The following is a 15,110-nucleotide window of genomic DNA, read 5'->3' as shown; positions in this document are numbered from 1 at the left end:
TTTAAGATGTTTTAACGTTAGATTTAGTCTGAGAGATTTCTGTCTCCCCATTGAAAATCTATGTGCGGTTTCCATGTCCAGAAAGGTAATAAAAACATTATCAAAGTAGTCCATGTGACATCAGTGGGTCAGTAAGAATATGTTGAAGCATCGCAAATACAGTTTGGTCCAAAAATAGCAAGAATTACGTCTTTATTCAGCAACATCTTCTCTTCCAGCCCTGTTGTGAACCACGTGAAGTCACGTGACTGTAGTGAAGCGGCTGACCTGTCCCTCAGACATGTTTGCTAAGTTTTTTTCTTTTTTTTCAAATGTATAGCTTGCGTTTCCCCGGACTGTAAACGAAGCTTGGGAGCACAAAACAAAAGAAAAATAAAAGAAGCTGGGGCAGAACAGATAACAGTCAGCTGCGTCGTACATCAGCCGCGTCACTGACTTTATGCGGCGCTGCAGTCAGATGACATCAGAGTACTTTGACATCATCTGTTTGTCAGTTCTTGCAGCGCAGCATGAAGTCAAACACACATAAGTTACACAGAGATCGTTGAACTCTTTATATAATTGACTACATGTTTTGTCTATCAATATTTTCCATGAAGTCATTGGCTGATGGAGGAACGACCGAGCGATTGGTAACATCTCTAAAGGACGTCACGTTTTCGACGGCGCTGTTTGGATTACCTTTTATACTACCTCCATATTTTAAATACAGACTTTAAAGGCGGGTTCATGTGTTTAACGGAACGTAAATTACCGGAGTGTAATAGCATATACCCTTACTTGTTACAATGTAAATAGTCTTCAGATTGTATATTATATTCTTTTACCAGAAGTTCATGCGAAATCTGATGTAAACAACAAACTATATATATATATATATATATATATATATATATATATATATATATATATATATATATATATATATATTTCACGGATTATACGCATTTGTGGACAAAACTGGTCATTGGATGATTCACACATCTGAAACAGACTGGATTTGACTTGTGATCCCCACAAAGGTAAAAAGTTCTTCATCCGGACTTCTTTCACAAAATACTACATATGATGCTAGAACATCTGTATCTCAAAACGGCTTTACAGGGTGTATGGCTTAGCTAAATGAGATGTAAATGAGCCCTATTGTCTCTCGCATTATCTCGGCATTCTCTTTCTTGAATGTGTTGTATTCAAATGGCCACAACTTCTCCAAATCTTATCAGATTTCCATGTGTTACACACTTTCAGAATCTGTGAATATCTCAAAATGCCCCAGATCCAACTAGTGTCCCTACTTTCCGTGACTGGTCACATTTATATTAATGATAAACATTTGCACTGCTGTTCTAGCATTTGCCCTTATATATGGAAGTAATACAGTATTATGTAAAATCATATAATAATAAGATCTCATGTTCAGTCATGGACAAATAATGGCACTCTTGGTAAATATGAGCAAAGGAAGCTTTCAAAATGTTTTATCTTTTTTTTGATAATTCACAAAAATTCAATGTTTTATTGATGAAAAATATTTGGAAATGGTGGGGGAATCCCCTCATCGTTTTCCTCAAATAGACGGTCACAATTATTAGCACCCCTTCATTTAATACTCTTTGCTACCTCCATTTGCAAGGATAACAGCTCGGGTGTTTTCTTTTAATGTCTGATGAGGTTAAAGAATTCATGGTGATCTCCAGGGCCTCCTTCTTCACCACATCCTCCTCCTCCTTTTCTTTTCCTCTTCCTCGACCCATTCCTTCATTTCTCTGTGGGTCCATTGTTCCAAAACTCAGTGAATTGAATTAAATTTTATGGTTTAAATATTTCCTTAAGCCACAATCTATTTTGTGTAGCGCGACAATCTTTTGCTGAACATCAAAACTATAGTTTTTGGTTTTATCCACTGTGATAAATGATTGAGGTTTTGGGCTTTGTCTTACTTAATACTTATTCCCCTGTGTATTCGAGAAAAACATTTATTTCATAATGTAATCCCCCACACGTTCAATTGTTTAACTTTGTATTTTTGTGATTTTTTTATTTTATTTAATTAAAGCTCAAAAGGAGAAACATTTTAGATTTATTTTCACAGCTTTCTTAGCTCATATTTACCAAGGATGCCACTATTTTTGCCCACAACTGTATGTAGAGTGCAGATTTCGAGGGTAGGCCTACCTGTGGGTCATAGAGACGGGACAGGTCAGGGTACAGGTAAAACTTAATCCCCTGTAGGGCTCCAGGAAGAGTCAACCCACGAATCAACAACACCAGTAACATCACATAAGGAAATGTGGCTGTAAAATACACCACCTATAATAAAAACACAATACAAGAAATGCTCATATTTCATCATTTTATCTATATTACACTTTCGTTGAGTTTTACTGTTTTTTTAGCCATTCAAAAAAAACTTTAGATTCAGTTTTTTTCTAGTTAAAATGTTCATAAAATCCTTATACCATAAGTATATCAATAAAAAGGAATAATTTCCCTAGGGCAAGCAGCTGCATGTCCGTGTAAATTTTCAGGATCACTCTGAATCTTATCCCAATCAAAAGTCCTTCACAAAAATTGAATTATTTCAGCTTTTTGCTCAAAATTTAGTGTTTTTGAAAAAAACTACCAATATTTGAGCGGTCATAAAAATAAAAAGAAAACAAATGATGATAGGATGAAACGTTTTTTTTTTAAGCTGAGGGTCTGTTCTTTCATTTGATATATTGTATTTTTATATATTTAAAGAACATTTTCTGAAAGGCATTAAACTTTTGTAAAAATCATGAAAAATGGTTACTTTTTTTTAAATGCTGACTGGGAAAGAGTTAAACACTATATATTTTTAAGTGCCCAAGGTTTGTATCATTTTCCATATTTATGTTCCATTATAATAATGTTAAACAATCAAAGACATGAATCATAAAATAAAAAATTTCTATCAAATGCCTAAAGGACAGTGTTTTCTTAAATATTGTTCACACCTTGCCTGTTGATTTGACTCCTTTCCAGATACAGAAATAACATACGATCAACATTGCAATGAGACACAGAAGAATCTCCCAGTTGATTTTACCCATCTGTTCAATACCACCAGAGAGAGACAGCACTCTGCGTCTGTACGGTGGGACAAAAGAAATTTAATTTAATTAAAATCATATGATTTGAAATTCAAATTCATTGTTCATGCAAGATTCATCATGACAATTTGATTTTATTGATTTACTCCCAGAATTCAGTAGCTGCAGACGTTGAATTCGTTTGTGTTGTGTGGTTGAGAGTCAAATTCTTTGCAACAAGATTTACACAGTCATCTAACACAGAGATAAAAACAGAGTTAGCTTTTTGTTACGGCATGCTTAAATACTGATGATATTAGGTGTTTATATTCATCACCTGTATTCCAGGTGTTGTTACAGCTGGCCCATGGCAGTTGAAAACTGAAAGAGAAGAGGAGGTAGAAAAGCGCCCAGGCCAGAATGATGATGTAACACATACAACTGTACAGCAGAATCAGCTGGCCTGCATAACCAATACCTGACAAAAGAAAACACACTTAAGTACTATTTGGATGGGATTAGTTTAACATTGGGATGTAAGGGTAAAGCAATTTTTATCAGAGCTTCTCAGTGATTTTAGTCCGGTCCAAATGCTCCATGTCAGTAATCATTATGGACAATGTCAGTAAAGATTATGGCGACGTTTACCTTCTGTAAAAAGGTCCGGAGAAATTACCTCAGGTAATACTAATCCAGTGCGAATAGACCAGCTGTAAATATAGAAGCATTTACTTGCGTTCTAGGCGGAAAAACAAGTCAGTGGCAAGTCAGTTCCTGAATATCACTACACAAACTTTAAAAAAAAATCTAATTTACTTCTCGGCACTTAACTGTTTCTGAAACTGACGTTCTCCCCAAAATGAAAGTAAACAGTGTTTCGTGTTTTCCTCGTCTGTGTCATGTTCTTTGCACATGTGATATCAGGAAGCAAGGTAATGTGCACGCGACGACGAGAGGTGACGTGCTGTGCAATCGAGTTACCCCTCCCACTTCTGATTGTAATATATATATATATATATATATATATCGTCGCTGTCCGATGAAACTCACGTATGTTCATTTTGCCGATTTTGAGATTTTTCGACAGATTGAATGTCCAGGTTCATCTCCATATACAGTATGCGTCACATACCTAAATAGCCAATGAAAACTTGTGAAATCATGTCATCTGATTTTCACGTACCCGTTTGGTGTCAAAGCTGGCAATCACGCCGCATATCTTCCGCCTGTGGAGGCATCTCGCCGGTCTCGTAAAGTTTCATCGAAGCTCAGCACTGGATATAGCCGAATAAACATGACAATGACTTTCCTTCGAGGTAAACGTTTCCCCCGGACGCCAGACTAACATCTATGAGTTACTTAATTACGGTAGGACTGTGCAAACAAAGTATCTGTCTAGCATTGGTGTTATACGCTGGGGATTTCCCCACCACTTTGTGAAAGCATTTGGTTAAAATGTTCTGAAAAATCAAGCGATGCTTAAGACTGGTTTTGTGGTCCAGGGTCACATATGTTGCGTTGTATGCTGATGGTGTGTTTTCTTGTACATATGTAATGAAATTCATTGTAATCATTTATTAAACGCGCTGCTGTTTTCTACGTTGTGGTGCTTTGGCATTGTTCGGTTGAGCTGGTGTTGCAGGGACTTTGTCAGTGTATTGATTCATTGTCCCTTCATAGCTTGCAAGAGACATTTAATACACTTATAATTAATATTAAATAAAGTAAGCGTATTTAACCAAGAGGTAGGCTATTTAATCAACTGAGCGTATTCATCTGTCAATACGAAACGCGACTTGGCCATTCTAATTAATGATCGGAAGAACGCGTATCGATCACAGTTACTGTAAAATATGCACGCATGTCCATTTAAACTCAATTTTGGTCAAATGTGGATTATATCATTACACTGGCAAGAATATGGTTACATGTAAATATGCCGTACCAAGTATGACAACGCTACATTCAACTGCTTTTGATATACGGTGTTTTTTTCACTTCCTGAAAAGTAACCGTTTTGGACATACGTGAGTTTCATCGGGCAGCGACGATATATATATAATAAGAGTGCCCTCCACAATTATTGGCACCCCTGTTTAAGATTTAAGATGTTAAAAGCGATCAAATTAATTCTTTCTTTTTTTGCAGAAGCATAATCTCTAACAGAAATTTTTTGAAAAATATACCCTTTAGCACAAGTTAATAATAATTTTTAAAAAGTTCACAAATTAGGAAAAAAATATATATTATAAAATCACCTGTTCCACAATTATTGGCACCCCTAACAATTCCTATGAAAAATAATTTTTAAATATATTTTTCTGTAGTTGATAAAGTTGGTCAGGTTTTAATTAGTAATTCATGACTTCCTGTTTCCCTGGAGTATAAATATGACGTGACAAAGAGGTCTAATTCTCTTACCCATTTGTCATCATGGCAAATACAATAGAACACAAATAAGGCAGATGTGTGTCGACCTTCATAAGTCAGGCAATGGCTACAAGAAAATAGCCATTTACAGTCAGAGGAATCATTAAGAAGTTTAAAACAACTGGAACAGTGACAAACAAGGCTGGAAGAGGTCCCATGTTTATCTTGCCACAACGCACAGTGAGAAGGATGGTTAGAAAAGTAAAACATTTTCCTAAGCTTACTGTCACAGAAGTGCATCAAAGAGTGGCATCAGGGGTTACAAAGTCTACATAACAATCATCAGAACCTCTATACATGCCATCAAGCTGTTTGGGAGGCATGCAAGGAAAAAGCCTTTTCTCACAAACGTAAAGATCTGGGGCCTCATGTATAAAACTGTGCGTAGGATCCTTACGTACGCACAAAAGGCAAAAATGGCATACACCAAAAATTATGAAGACTTCTAAAACAAAGCAATGTTCCCTTTATAAATCACAGATCACCTGCAAGTGTGCGTACATGAATCATCCTAATATCCCACCCTGCAAGCCCATTCTCCCATCAAGTTTGTTTTTTAATAAATCACAACCTTTGCGTGGGAACTGGCGTACGCACAAAATGGGGCTGGAAACGTGCACGTTTCCAGCCCCATTTTGTGCGTACGCACGCTTTATACATAAGGCCCCTGGAGTTTGCTAAGCGGTACTGGAACTTCAACTTGGATCATGTGCTTTGGTCAGATGAGACTAAGATTGAGCTTTTTGACAACAAACACTCTAAGTGGGTCTGGCGTAAAACAAAAGATGATTATGCCGAAAAGCACCCCATGCCCACCGTGAAGTATGGTGGAGAATCGGTGATGCTGTGGGCCTGTTTCTCTTCTAAAGGCCCTTAGAACCTTGTTAGGGTGCATGGCATTATGAATGCTTTGAACTACCAGGACATTTTAAATAAAAACCGGAGGGCCTCTGCCAGAAAGCTGAAGATGGGTCGTCATTGGGGCTTTCAGCAAGATAATGATCCAAAATATGTGGCAAAATCTACACAAAAATGGTTCAGCAGTTACAAACTCAAGGTCCTCCCATGGCCATCTCAGTCACCAGACCTCAACCCAATCGAAAACCTGTGGGGCGAGCTAAAGAAGAGAGGACCCAGGACATTGGATGATCTAGAAAGATTGTGCAAAGAAGAATGGTCAAAGATCCCTCTCTCTGTCTTCTCCAATCTTGTGAAATGTTATAGGAGGAGATTAAGTGCTGTCGTGTTGGCAAAAGGGAGTTGTACAAAGTATTAATATCAGGGGTGCCAATAATTGTGGAACGCATGATTTCAAGTTTTTATTTTTCTAAACGTGTAAATTCTTTACCACCAAAGTAATGTACTCAAATCAAAGGCTGGACTTCTGTCCCTTTTTTGCATTTTGGTTCTATGTTGTTTAAATAAAAAAGAGAATTTTTAGAAGTCCACGACCACATATTAATATATATATATATATATATATATATATATATATATATATATATATATATATATATATATATATATATATATATATATATATATATATATATATATATATATATAAGTGCTGTTAATGTCATACTTAACGTATTAGATAGGAAATAAACAGCAACACAATGTTCTGTAAGTTTGTGTGATTACTTTGTTTTATAGACGTCTGTAACAGACCTAAATCATCTCTGCTGCATAGTTGCATTTTTTCTAGTTACCGATTCTGTTACTGTACTTAATGTAGTGATTACTTTTATTTCTGGGGCTATTTTATATAATTATTTCTCGAATAAGATCGGTCACAAACATGATTCCTGCACAATCTAATGTGTTACATGTTAACTTACTGTCATGCATTGTGTGCAACATTTTTTGTCTCCTCCTTCGTGTTTTGTCCACTTTCCCGGTTGCTAAAAAAACTCTTAAGCCTCTTAAAAGTCCTCGTCCGTGCTCCTAACAATTTTGACCTTAAGACCTCTTAAGGGTTAAGAAGCTTTCTGAAATACTTTTTTCTTTACTAGAGTAACGCCCACATTTCTAAGAATTTTCTTAGAATTGCGTCACTAGGAGCTACTTTTTGCATTAAGATTCTTTAGGGATACGGGCCCAGGTTTCTGTCAAGCAAAACACATCCAAATTATTGTCGATCTAATGTCTGAGGAACTAGGCATGGAGCCATCGTTAGAATCCATTCGCAGGATGTTTATTTAAACAGAGCACTCCAAATCAGCAAGAGTTGAAGCAGTCAAAAAGGAAGGCAAAAATCCATAAACCAAATAAAAGTCCAACCAGGCAAACAAAACAAAACGTGACACCCAAATGTAACATTATAAGTCTTGAATGAAAAATGAGAGTCAAAAGAATGTCCGGTAGTAAAAAAATTTTACGTAATTCGGTCAGAAATGTCTAGATTGTGTATGTACACAATGTACCACTTGCGTTGACTGACCACCTGGGGCCTCTTCTGAGGGAGTGTTTCAAGGATTCCAAAACAGCTCAGGAGTACAAGTGTGCCAGAACCAAGACTTCATGTATACTTAATGAAGCGCTAGCATGCGCTAGCTATCCCATGGCAAAACTGCGTTGGCCTCTCTGTGGACAATGCTGCTGTGAACATAGGTTCAAAGAATTCCATCGCCTCCAGAATCCTGAATGAACACTGCAGTATTTATGTTCATGGTTGCCCATGTCATATAGTCCACAACACCGCTAAAAGACCTGGGAGGGGATTTTTGGACGTGAGGATAGGCCTAATTGTACTTTACATACAACTTTATTTTGTTTTACTGGTTACATGCATTAACTGAATGTTTATGGTCTGATTCATATTAAAGGTGTCAAAATTTGATCTGGAAGACTTGGTTGTTGATGTTGGCTACTGGTTCAAGGGTAGCACAAACCGAAAGCCTACTTGACAGGTATGTACCTTTGAGTCAGTCCTCATGTACAAGCAGGCCCGGTACTAGGCTTGCTGGACTGGGGGGGCAGTCAGGATTTTTGGGTGGGCAGCCATTTCTCGACTAAAACGATTCATACACTAAAATTATGTTGCATATGTCTTATAATAAAAGGCCATTTATATGTCATTTTGCATGTTCAAATTTTAAAAGTAGATGCAATTAGATTAATGATTTATAATGTTATAATGATTACACTTAATGTAGTTTTACACATTAAGTCACAGTTAATGAAATCAGGCAAGCAGGTGATATGAATGCAAAGCTTTACATATAGCTATATTTCATTAATGTTTACACTGCATTTAATCTATTATTTCACTTATAGATAAATTAAAGCCATTCTTATACCTACCCTACCCAACATATACCTTTATTCTAAATAAACACTTGTTAGGAACTTTATTCCACTTCTCAAACATTTTCTTCATTTAAAATAATGTATTTTCAATGTGATATATGTGATAAGCTGTATTGTCATTAATTCCTGACCCTATCATACATGCTGCTGCAGCAACCTCAAATATCACAACAAAGCACAACGCTTTAAATAATATATTTTGAAACATCATGTAAGCAATTTGACATGCATGACAAATTCGTCAAAGGTTATCCTGTAACAGCAGCACCAAACAAAATCATAAGCCCTAAAATGCTGTTTAATTGTGAGCTGCGACGAAACCAAAGATAAATCACACTGCTTTGTTCATAACACAACAGCAAATTAGATATTATAATACAACGCAACATTATAAAATACAACGTTTTACCTTATGATGACCTTGCGGAGTGAAAGCTCCTCTTGAACTTAAAAGTCTGTAGATTTTTGCGTGTGAAGTTTTTCTCAAACGCGAGCTGAATGAGCTGACGAATGACGATGACAAAACCGCTAAAATGTGATTTTAAAACTGCACGCGATGCTCAGCTGTTACAATACTGTATATTAACTGTATTACCATCTTATATCATTTATATCTACTATATAGTATGCCACAACCAAACTGCATATTCTAATTTTAATAAACAAAACCAAGTCTTAAACACATTAAATGCTGCTGGAGACTTGCCATTGGCTGTTGTATTTGAATGTTTATATAATGAGGTGAGTCTAAGAAAGGATAAGGGGCTATTTTGGGCATGTTTTACTATAAAAAAAGTTTGAATTTAATATGTGTTGGGTTATTACGTTTATGTAATACTAAATTGCATTGTTTCTGATATATATTTTAAAGATGCGTTTTATTTTTTAGTTACCGTCATAGAGAACAGTAGTACTTTTCCTGTGACTTAAATACTGCTGAAAAGACCACCAAGGCTTGAATAAGCTAAACAGACGATAGTGGGCGGGAGATGTAAACGCTAGTGCTTGCCTAAAGGAGATATTCTTTGTTTAAAGAGACTCCGTTATTTTAAGGTTGGCTGGACATTTTTGGGGGGGCAGACGGAGAATCTGGGGGGGCAATGCCCCCCCCCAGCCCCCCCGTAGACCCGGCCCTGTGTACAAGTCAGGGTAATGCAGCCAAAGCCAAATTATAAGAAACTGAACTTCATATTTATCACATTTGTACGCCTCCTCTCGTGTCTACAGATGTTAGTTGTCAACTCATCACTGTCTTACTGACTCTTTGTGTTCGGCCATGCTGTGCCGTGTGATATACAGCACAGGACCGGAAAGAGAAATTATTAGGTCATCATTCTCTCGAGTTCGGGACAGGTTAGAGTCTTTCGTTCTTCCTGTCAGCCTCATAGAGGCTATGCTGTCAGTACCGGAAAGATAAATGATTAGTTCATCTTTCGAGTCTCGAGTTCAGCCGGTTCTGAGTCTTTTGTTCTTCCTGTCAGTCCCATAGAGGCTATGCTGTCAGTACCGGAAAAAGAAATGATAAGTTCATTCAAGTCTTGAGTTTGGGTTCGGCCGGGTCCGAGTCCTTATGTCGCGTGACCGCTGGTATATCACATTAAATACAACGTTAGATTCGTATTATTGATTGCGTCTGAATGTATCCTATATTGTTTTATATTTAGTAATTAAAATACAAAATATGTGCAAAAACATTATTTGAAAAACAAAGTTCCATCTTATTGAAGAACGAAAGACTCGGACCCGACCGAACCCGAACTCGAAAGGTGAACTAATCATTTCTCTTTGGTAGCACAGCCTCTATGGGACTGACAGGAAGAACAAAAGACTCGAACCTGTCCCGAACTCGAGATTCAAGAGAATGATGAACTTATCATTTCTGTTTCAGATTCAGAACCCATATGTTGCGCAATGTGCATGCGCGGTCAACACAAAATGAACGAATCACTCTCTGAGACAACTCGGTAGTCCCGAGTCATATTAAAGATTCGTTAAAAATGAACGAATCGTTCATGAACGACACACCACTAGTGTTACTCTGATCGCATCTGTTAGTATGCGCCATTACGCACAACACTAGGGGGTGATTTCCCAAACAGGGATTTGCTTAAACCAGGACTAGGCCTTAGTTTAATTAGGAAATATAACTAGCTTTAACAAACATGCTTTACTAAAAACATTACTTGTGTGCATTTTGAAGCAAAACAAAGAGAACTGATGTATTTTAAGATATGTTAGTGCAAGTTGTTTTCAGTTTGGACAGTTCCTACATTTATTTTAGTCTAGGACTAGTCTAATCACTGTCCAGGAAACCACCCCTAGGGGGTTATCATAGTTCTAGACTAAAATGCATTTTTGATCTTCCTTATTTTAAAAACACCTTGTACCAACATATTTTAACATATATCAGTACCATTGTTTTGTCTCAATGTGCACACCAATATTGTTTTTTGTAAAGTTTGTTAGTAAAAACAACTTAAATATCACAATATCACTAAGGCCTAGTCCTGGATTAATCTTAACCCTGTCCGGGAAACCGCCCCAATATGTTATGGTTATGTTTCAGATGACTATTTATTTGTACAAAAACAAAGGCAATATAGAGAGCTATACAAAGTAAACATCATGACAGGCCTATTTATGTGCTTTGCCACTGCTACTACAGTAAGATTTTCAATGTCCTCATAATTTTTTCTTACAAATGAATCCACCTTATAGTATCACATGCAACATCAATATAGTGTAGTACCAAAAGAACGGCATTAAAGTCATTATTTATTTTATTCATTTATTCAAATCTTTTAGAAATAGATTTATTTTTCCTATGACTCACCTACAGCCAGAGGACAGAGGCGATGCCAACATGTAATGGCACCTTCCCTTGTGTACTGTCCCATTGCCGTCTCTAGTAGGAACAGAGGAACCCCACAGGTAACCACAAACACAAGGTAGGGTATCAGAAACGCACCTAAGAACACACCAGATCAAAAATACATTATTTAAATACCACTGACAAAAATCTAATGAACATTTGTTTATTTGAACTTGTGGTGGTCTCGTACCTCCTCCGTATTTGTAGCAGAGGTATGGAAACCTCCAGACGTTACCAAGACCAACTACATTTCCTGCTACAGCCAGAAGAAACTCTGCTTTACTCCCCCAGTATCCTCTCTCCTCTATCTGTCTTTCTGCTCTACTCATACCTTCAGTTTCAAATGGTGTCCAGACCTTTGTAAGTCTATAGCAGTTGAGGGTGCACTAAACTCTTTAATTTTTAAAAGTGTATTTAGTTTTTCATTTACTGGTCCTTTCCAGTTGATATGGATACCAAATATATGATCTGAGAAACAAAGAAATTGGATGATCAGTTTACAATGTCATGTTAAAATATGATTAAAAGGAATATGCTTCAATAAGTTTTCATCAATAGTAAAACAACTTTATTCTTTAGTCTTTATTCTCCAACTAGTGCTTCTATTATATACAGTATATATCAAAATGTAGGTTTGTTTATACAGTAGGCTGTGCAATTAACCTGTTTTTTTTCAATATTATTTTTTTATTCAAACTATTACAAAACAAGATAATCATGGTAAAACAATTATTGTACGATTAAAATTTAAATTGTGTGCTGCTGGACCGGTGTGTTTAGGGCACTTCGAAGGCACCACTGTATTGACATGTGTATTGCAACACTTACTTATGTGTGTATTAATACCAGGAAAGTATGCTTTACTTGCTTTGGTTCAGACCAAATAAAATGTTTTCTTTTTGTGTGTGTGGTTACTTCTAAACTTTTAAACAAAACCACATGTGTGATATGGTCATCTATAGACCCCTTCACGGTTCACGTCACAGGCGGTTCCCACTGCGCATGTCGGGGTCAGAAAAGTCATTACAGCAGATTAAGTTGCGTATTATTCGGTATCGTAAAAAATGCCTACTTACGTCGTGGGCTGTGAAAATCGAACCAGGTCTTCCGTTAAGTTTTCGCGATTCACGCAGAATCTCAAAAACAAAAAAATACAACATCTGTGGCTGCAAGCAATTAACGTGCAGACTGGGGCAATGCAAATATCAAAGAGGCTTGTGTTTGTAGTGCTCACTTCATTTGAGGTAAGTCATCTTTTTTTTTTAGCCCTGTTTGATTAAATTATAAGCCTCGATTGTATAAACAGTTTGACCCCATGCTGCGCGCGCACCCGATAGTCATTCAATGTTTACAAACCTTGAAGGGGTCCATTCATTGGACAGAAATTATCAGGTGGGGGAAAGCAGGAAGTGCAAAATCTTCATTTGTAATGCAATATTTGTTCTGTTATTGATTTGGTGTCATCAGCAGCTAATGCAAAATGCATTACTTTTGAGAAGCACATGATACAGTCATTATGATTTTATCAAAATAACCGTGATTACGGTTTTGCCTAAAATCAAGCAGCCCTATTATACAATATATAATTGTGAACTATTCAAACCATGTCGTAATTACCATTGCTGCAAGATACATTCTACTCTAAGCTGTTTACACCCACTAACTGTGGATTCTGCATTTCTGTTGCAACAGCAACAACTGCAAAATTAATATGCATGAAAGAATATTATTGGCATCTGTAAAATGCATATTGATTCAACAGCTTTAAAGGTACCATGTGTGATACAAACCAGACTTTACACACAAACATCCAATCACACACACATACATACAGTTCAGCATTGGAAGAAAGTTAAAGTTTAAGTAGAAATAAGAATAAAGCATAAAGTTATGGCAGTGCTTGTAATTCAGCCTAAAACAAACCAGTTTGATGCAGATGATCCTTGTTTAATGGAAAGCTTAGGGGTCTACTGTAGAACTTCTAGTTCAGCATCCTCATCTTGATGAAATTCCTCCAAGAAAGAAACTCAAGTAATGCATAAGTATAAGGAAAAGGCAGTGGTCTATAAACTGTATGTATGTCACAACCTAAATCCTAATCACAGGTTGTACTTTCAGACGGAACGCTCTTTGTCTTTCAACATGCTGTTTTACATATGAAATTTGATTGGATGTTAAGGTGGAAACTTTAAAAAGTCTTCTTATATTAATATGAGTTGCCAAAACACAATGCATCTAGGATATCAAAAAATAGTCTACATGTGGTATTAATTGAGTAATTCTAAAACATTCATCTGAACTATTTTGTGTCAATATACCAATAAAACTACGATAACATAATACTTGAGAAGATTAGGAATATTACCATTATACACAAAAATTATGTTGCAAAGTGGATGAAGAGAGAGTGAATCTCTCCACATTCCTTTGAGTTGTAAACCAGCCTTATATTGATGCTCTGTCATAGGTTGCTATAATCACCAGAGTTCTGTTTATGCATCTGGGTTAAAAAATGCAGTTTGGGATAGTTTAACAGTCACTCTGGTGCGTTGTTTACTTGTTGAGCGAGGGTCTGGTAGTTATATGAATTATATGAGGACACTGAGACTGAGAATTATAACAGACCCAGTTTCAGCTGCCATAATGCTCATCACACCACTGCTCTACTTGCCTCCCATCATCGTGTTACCCAGCCAATGTCTGCCCATCGAGAACCAGCTGCTTCCTTTTCATTATTAAATTTCTAAATTCTTATTAAATTTTAAGGTATTTAATATATGGTAACACTTTACTTGAAGGGGTGTTCATAAGACTAACATGACACATTCATAATAATGACATGACATGTGCTATGAACATGAAAAAGATTTTATGCATGTTTACGACAACTGTCGTTAAGTGTCATTCATTCAATTATGACATTTTAATGCAAAAATGACATTGTTTTAGATGTTTTATGTTATGTTATGTTCACAAGTTCAACTTCATCTTCATTCACAGGCTCAAATTATTCAGTTTACAAAGAATAACTACATGCAAAACAAAATGTTCTGTTAAAATGCAAATGATGATGGATGGCTTGTGGAATATTTTTACATCATAGAATTTTAATACTTTTTGTACTATTTTGAATATTATGCATATTAGAAATGTTTATGTATGGTTTTATTAGCTGAACTGGTTTAACTTCTAAGAGCCATAGTTCACAGAGAAGCTAGGAAAAATCACATAGAAAACCGAAGTTGATTTTTTTAAACCCAATTTTTCCTAGCTTCTCGGTGAACAACAGCTCTGTATAGTAAATGCCGCGCCATCTGAAAGCAGCTGATGGCGATTTACTTCTAATCACCGAACCGGCTTTACTGATGAAACATGGACGGGATGAGAATCACAGGCGATTTTTTTGCACAGCCCTAGCGTATCCACACTTTACTCATTCTAAC

The 15,110-nt window shown here is 36.4% G+C and overlaps 1 protein-coding gene across 2 annotated transcripts in view; it reads right to left on the bottom strand.

The window, feature by feature from the left end:
* LOC129419078 (sodium- and chloride-dependent GABA transporter 2-like) overlaps positions 1–14,858 on the bottom strand; it is a 51,425-nt gene extending 36,567 nt beyond the window's left edge. The window contains exons 1-7 of one of the 2 annotated variants that reach the window (XM_055174077.2): positions 13,591–14,858; positions 11,858–12,135; positions 11,629–11,763; positions 3,391–3,531; positions 3,221–3,308; positions 2,979–3,111; positions 2,176–2,310 (exon numbers count right to left, since the gene is read on the bottom strand). In XM_055174077.2, the coding sequence (XP_055030052.2) occupies positions 2,176–2,310; positions 2,979–3,111; positions 3,221–3,308; positions 3,391–3,531; positions 11,629–11,763; positions 11,858–11,996 (771 nt within the window). In that variant the 5' untranslated portion in view covers positions 11,997–12,135; positions 13,591–14,858. Of the gene's footprint in view, positions 1–2,175; positions 2,311–2,978; positions 3,112–3,220; positions 3,309–3,390; positions 3,532–11,628; positions 11,764–11,857; positions 13,509–13,590 lie in introns of those variants that run through there. The other variant, XM_073853315.1, reaches the window with a different exon arrangement.
* Positions 14,859–15,110: the final 252 nt, after the last annotated feature.

Source organism: Misgurnus anguillicaudatus, chromosome 15 (assembly GCF_027580225.2).
Source record: "Misgurnus anguillicaudatus chromosome 15, ASM2758022v2, whole genome shotgun sequence".
NCBI lineage: Eukaryota > Metazoa > Chordata > Actinopteri > Cypriniformes > Cobitidae > Misgurnus > Misgurnus anguillicaudatus.
This window is presented reverse-complemented; position numbering and strand designations above follow the sequence as displayed.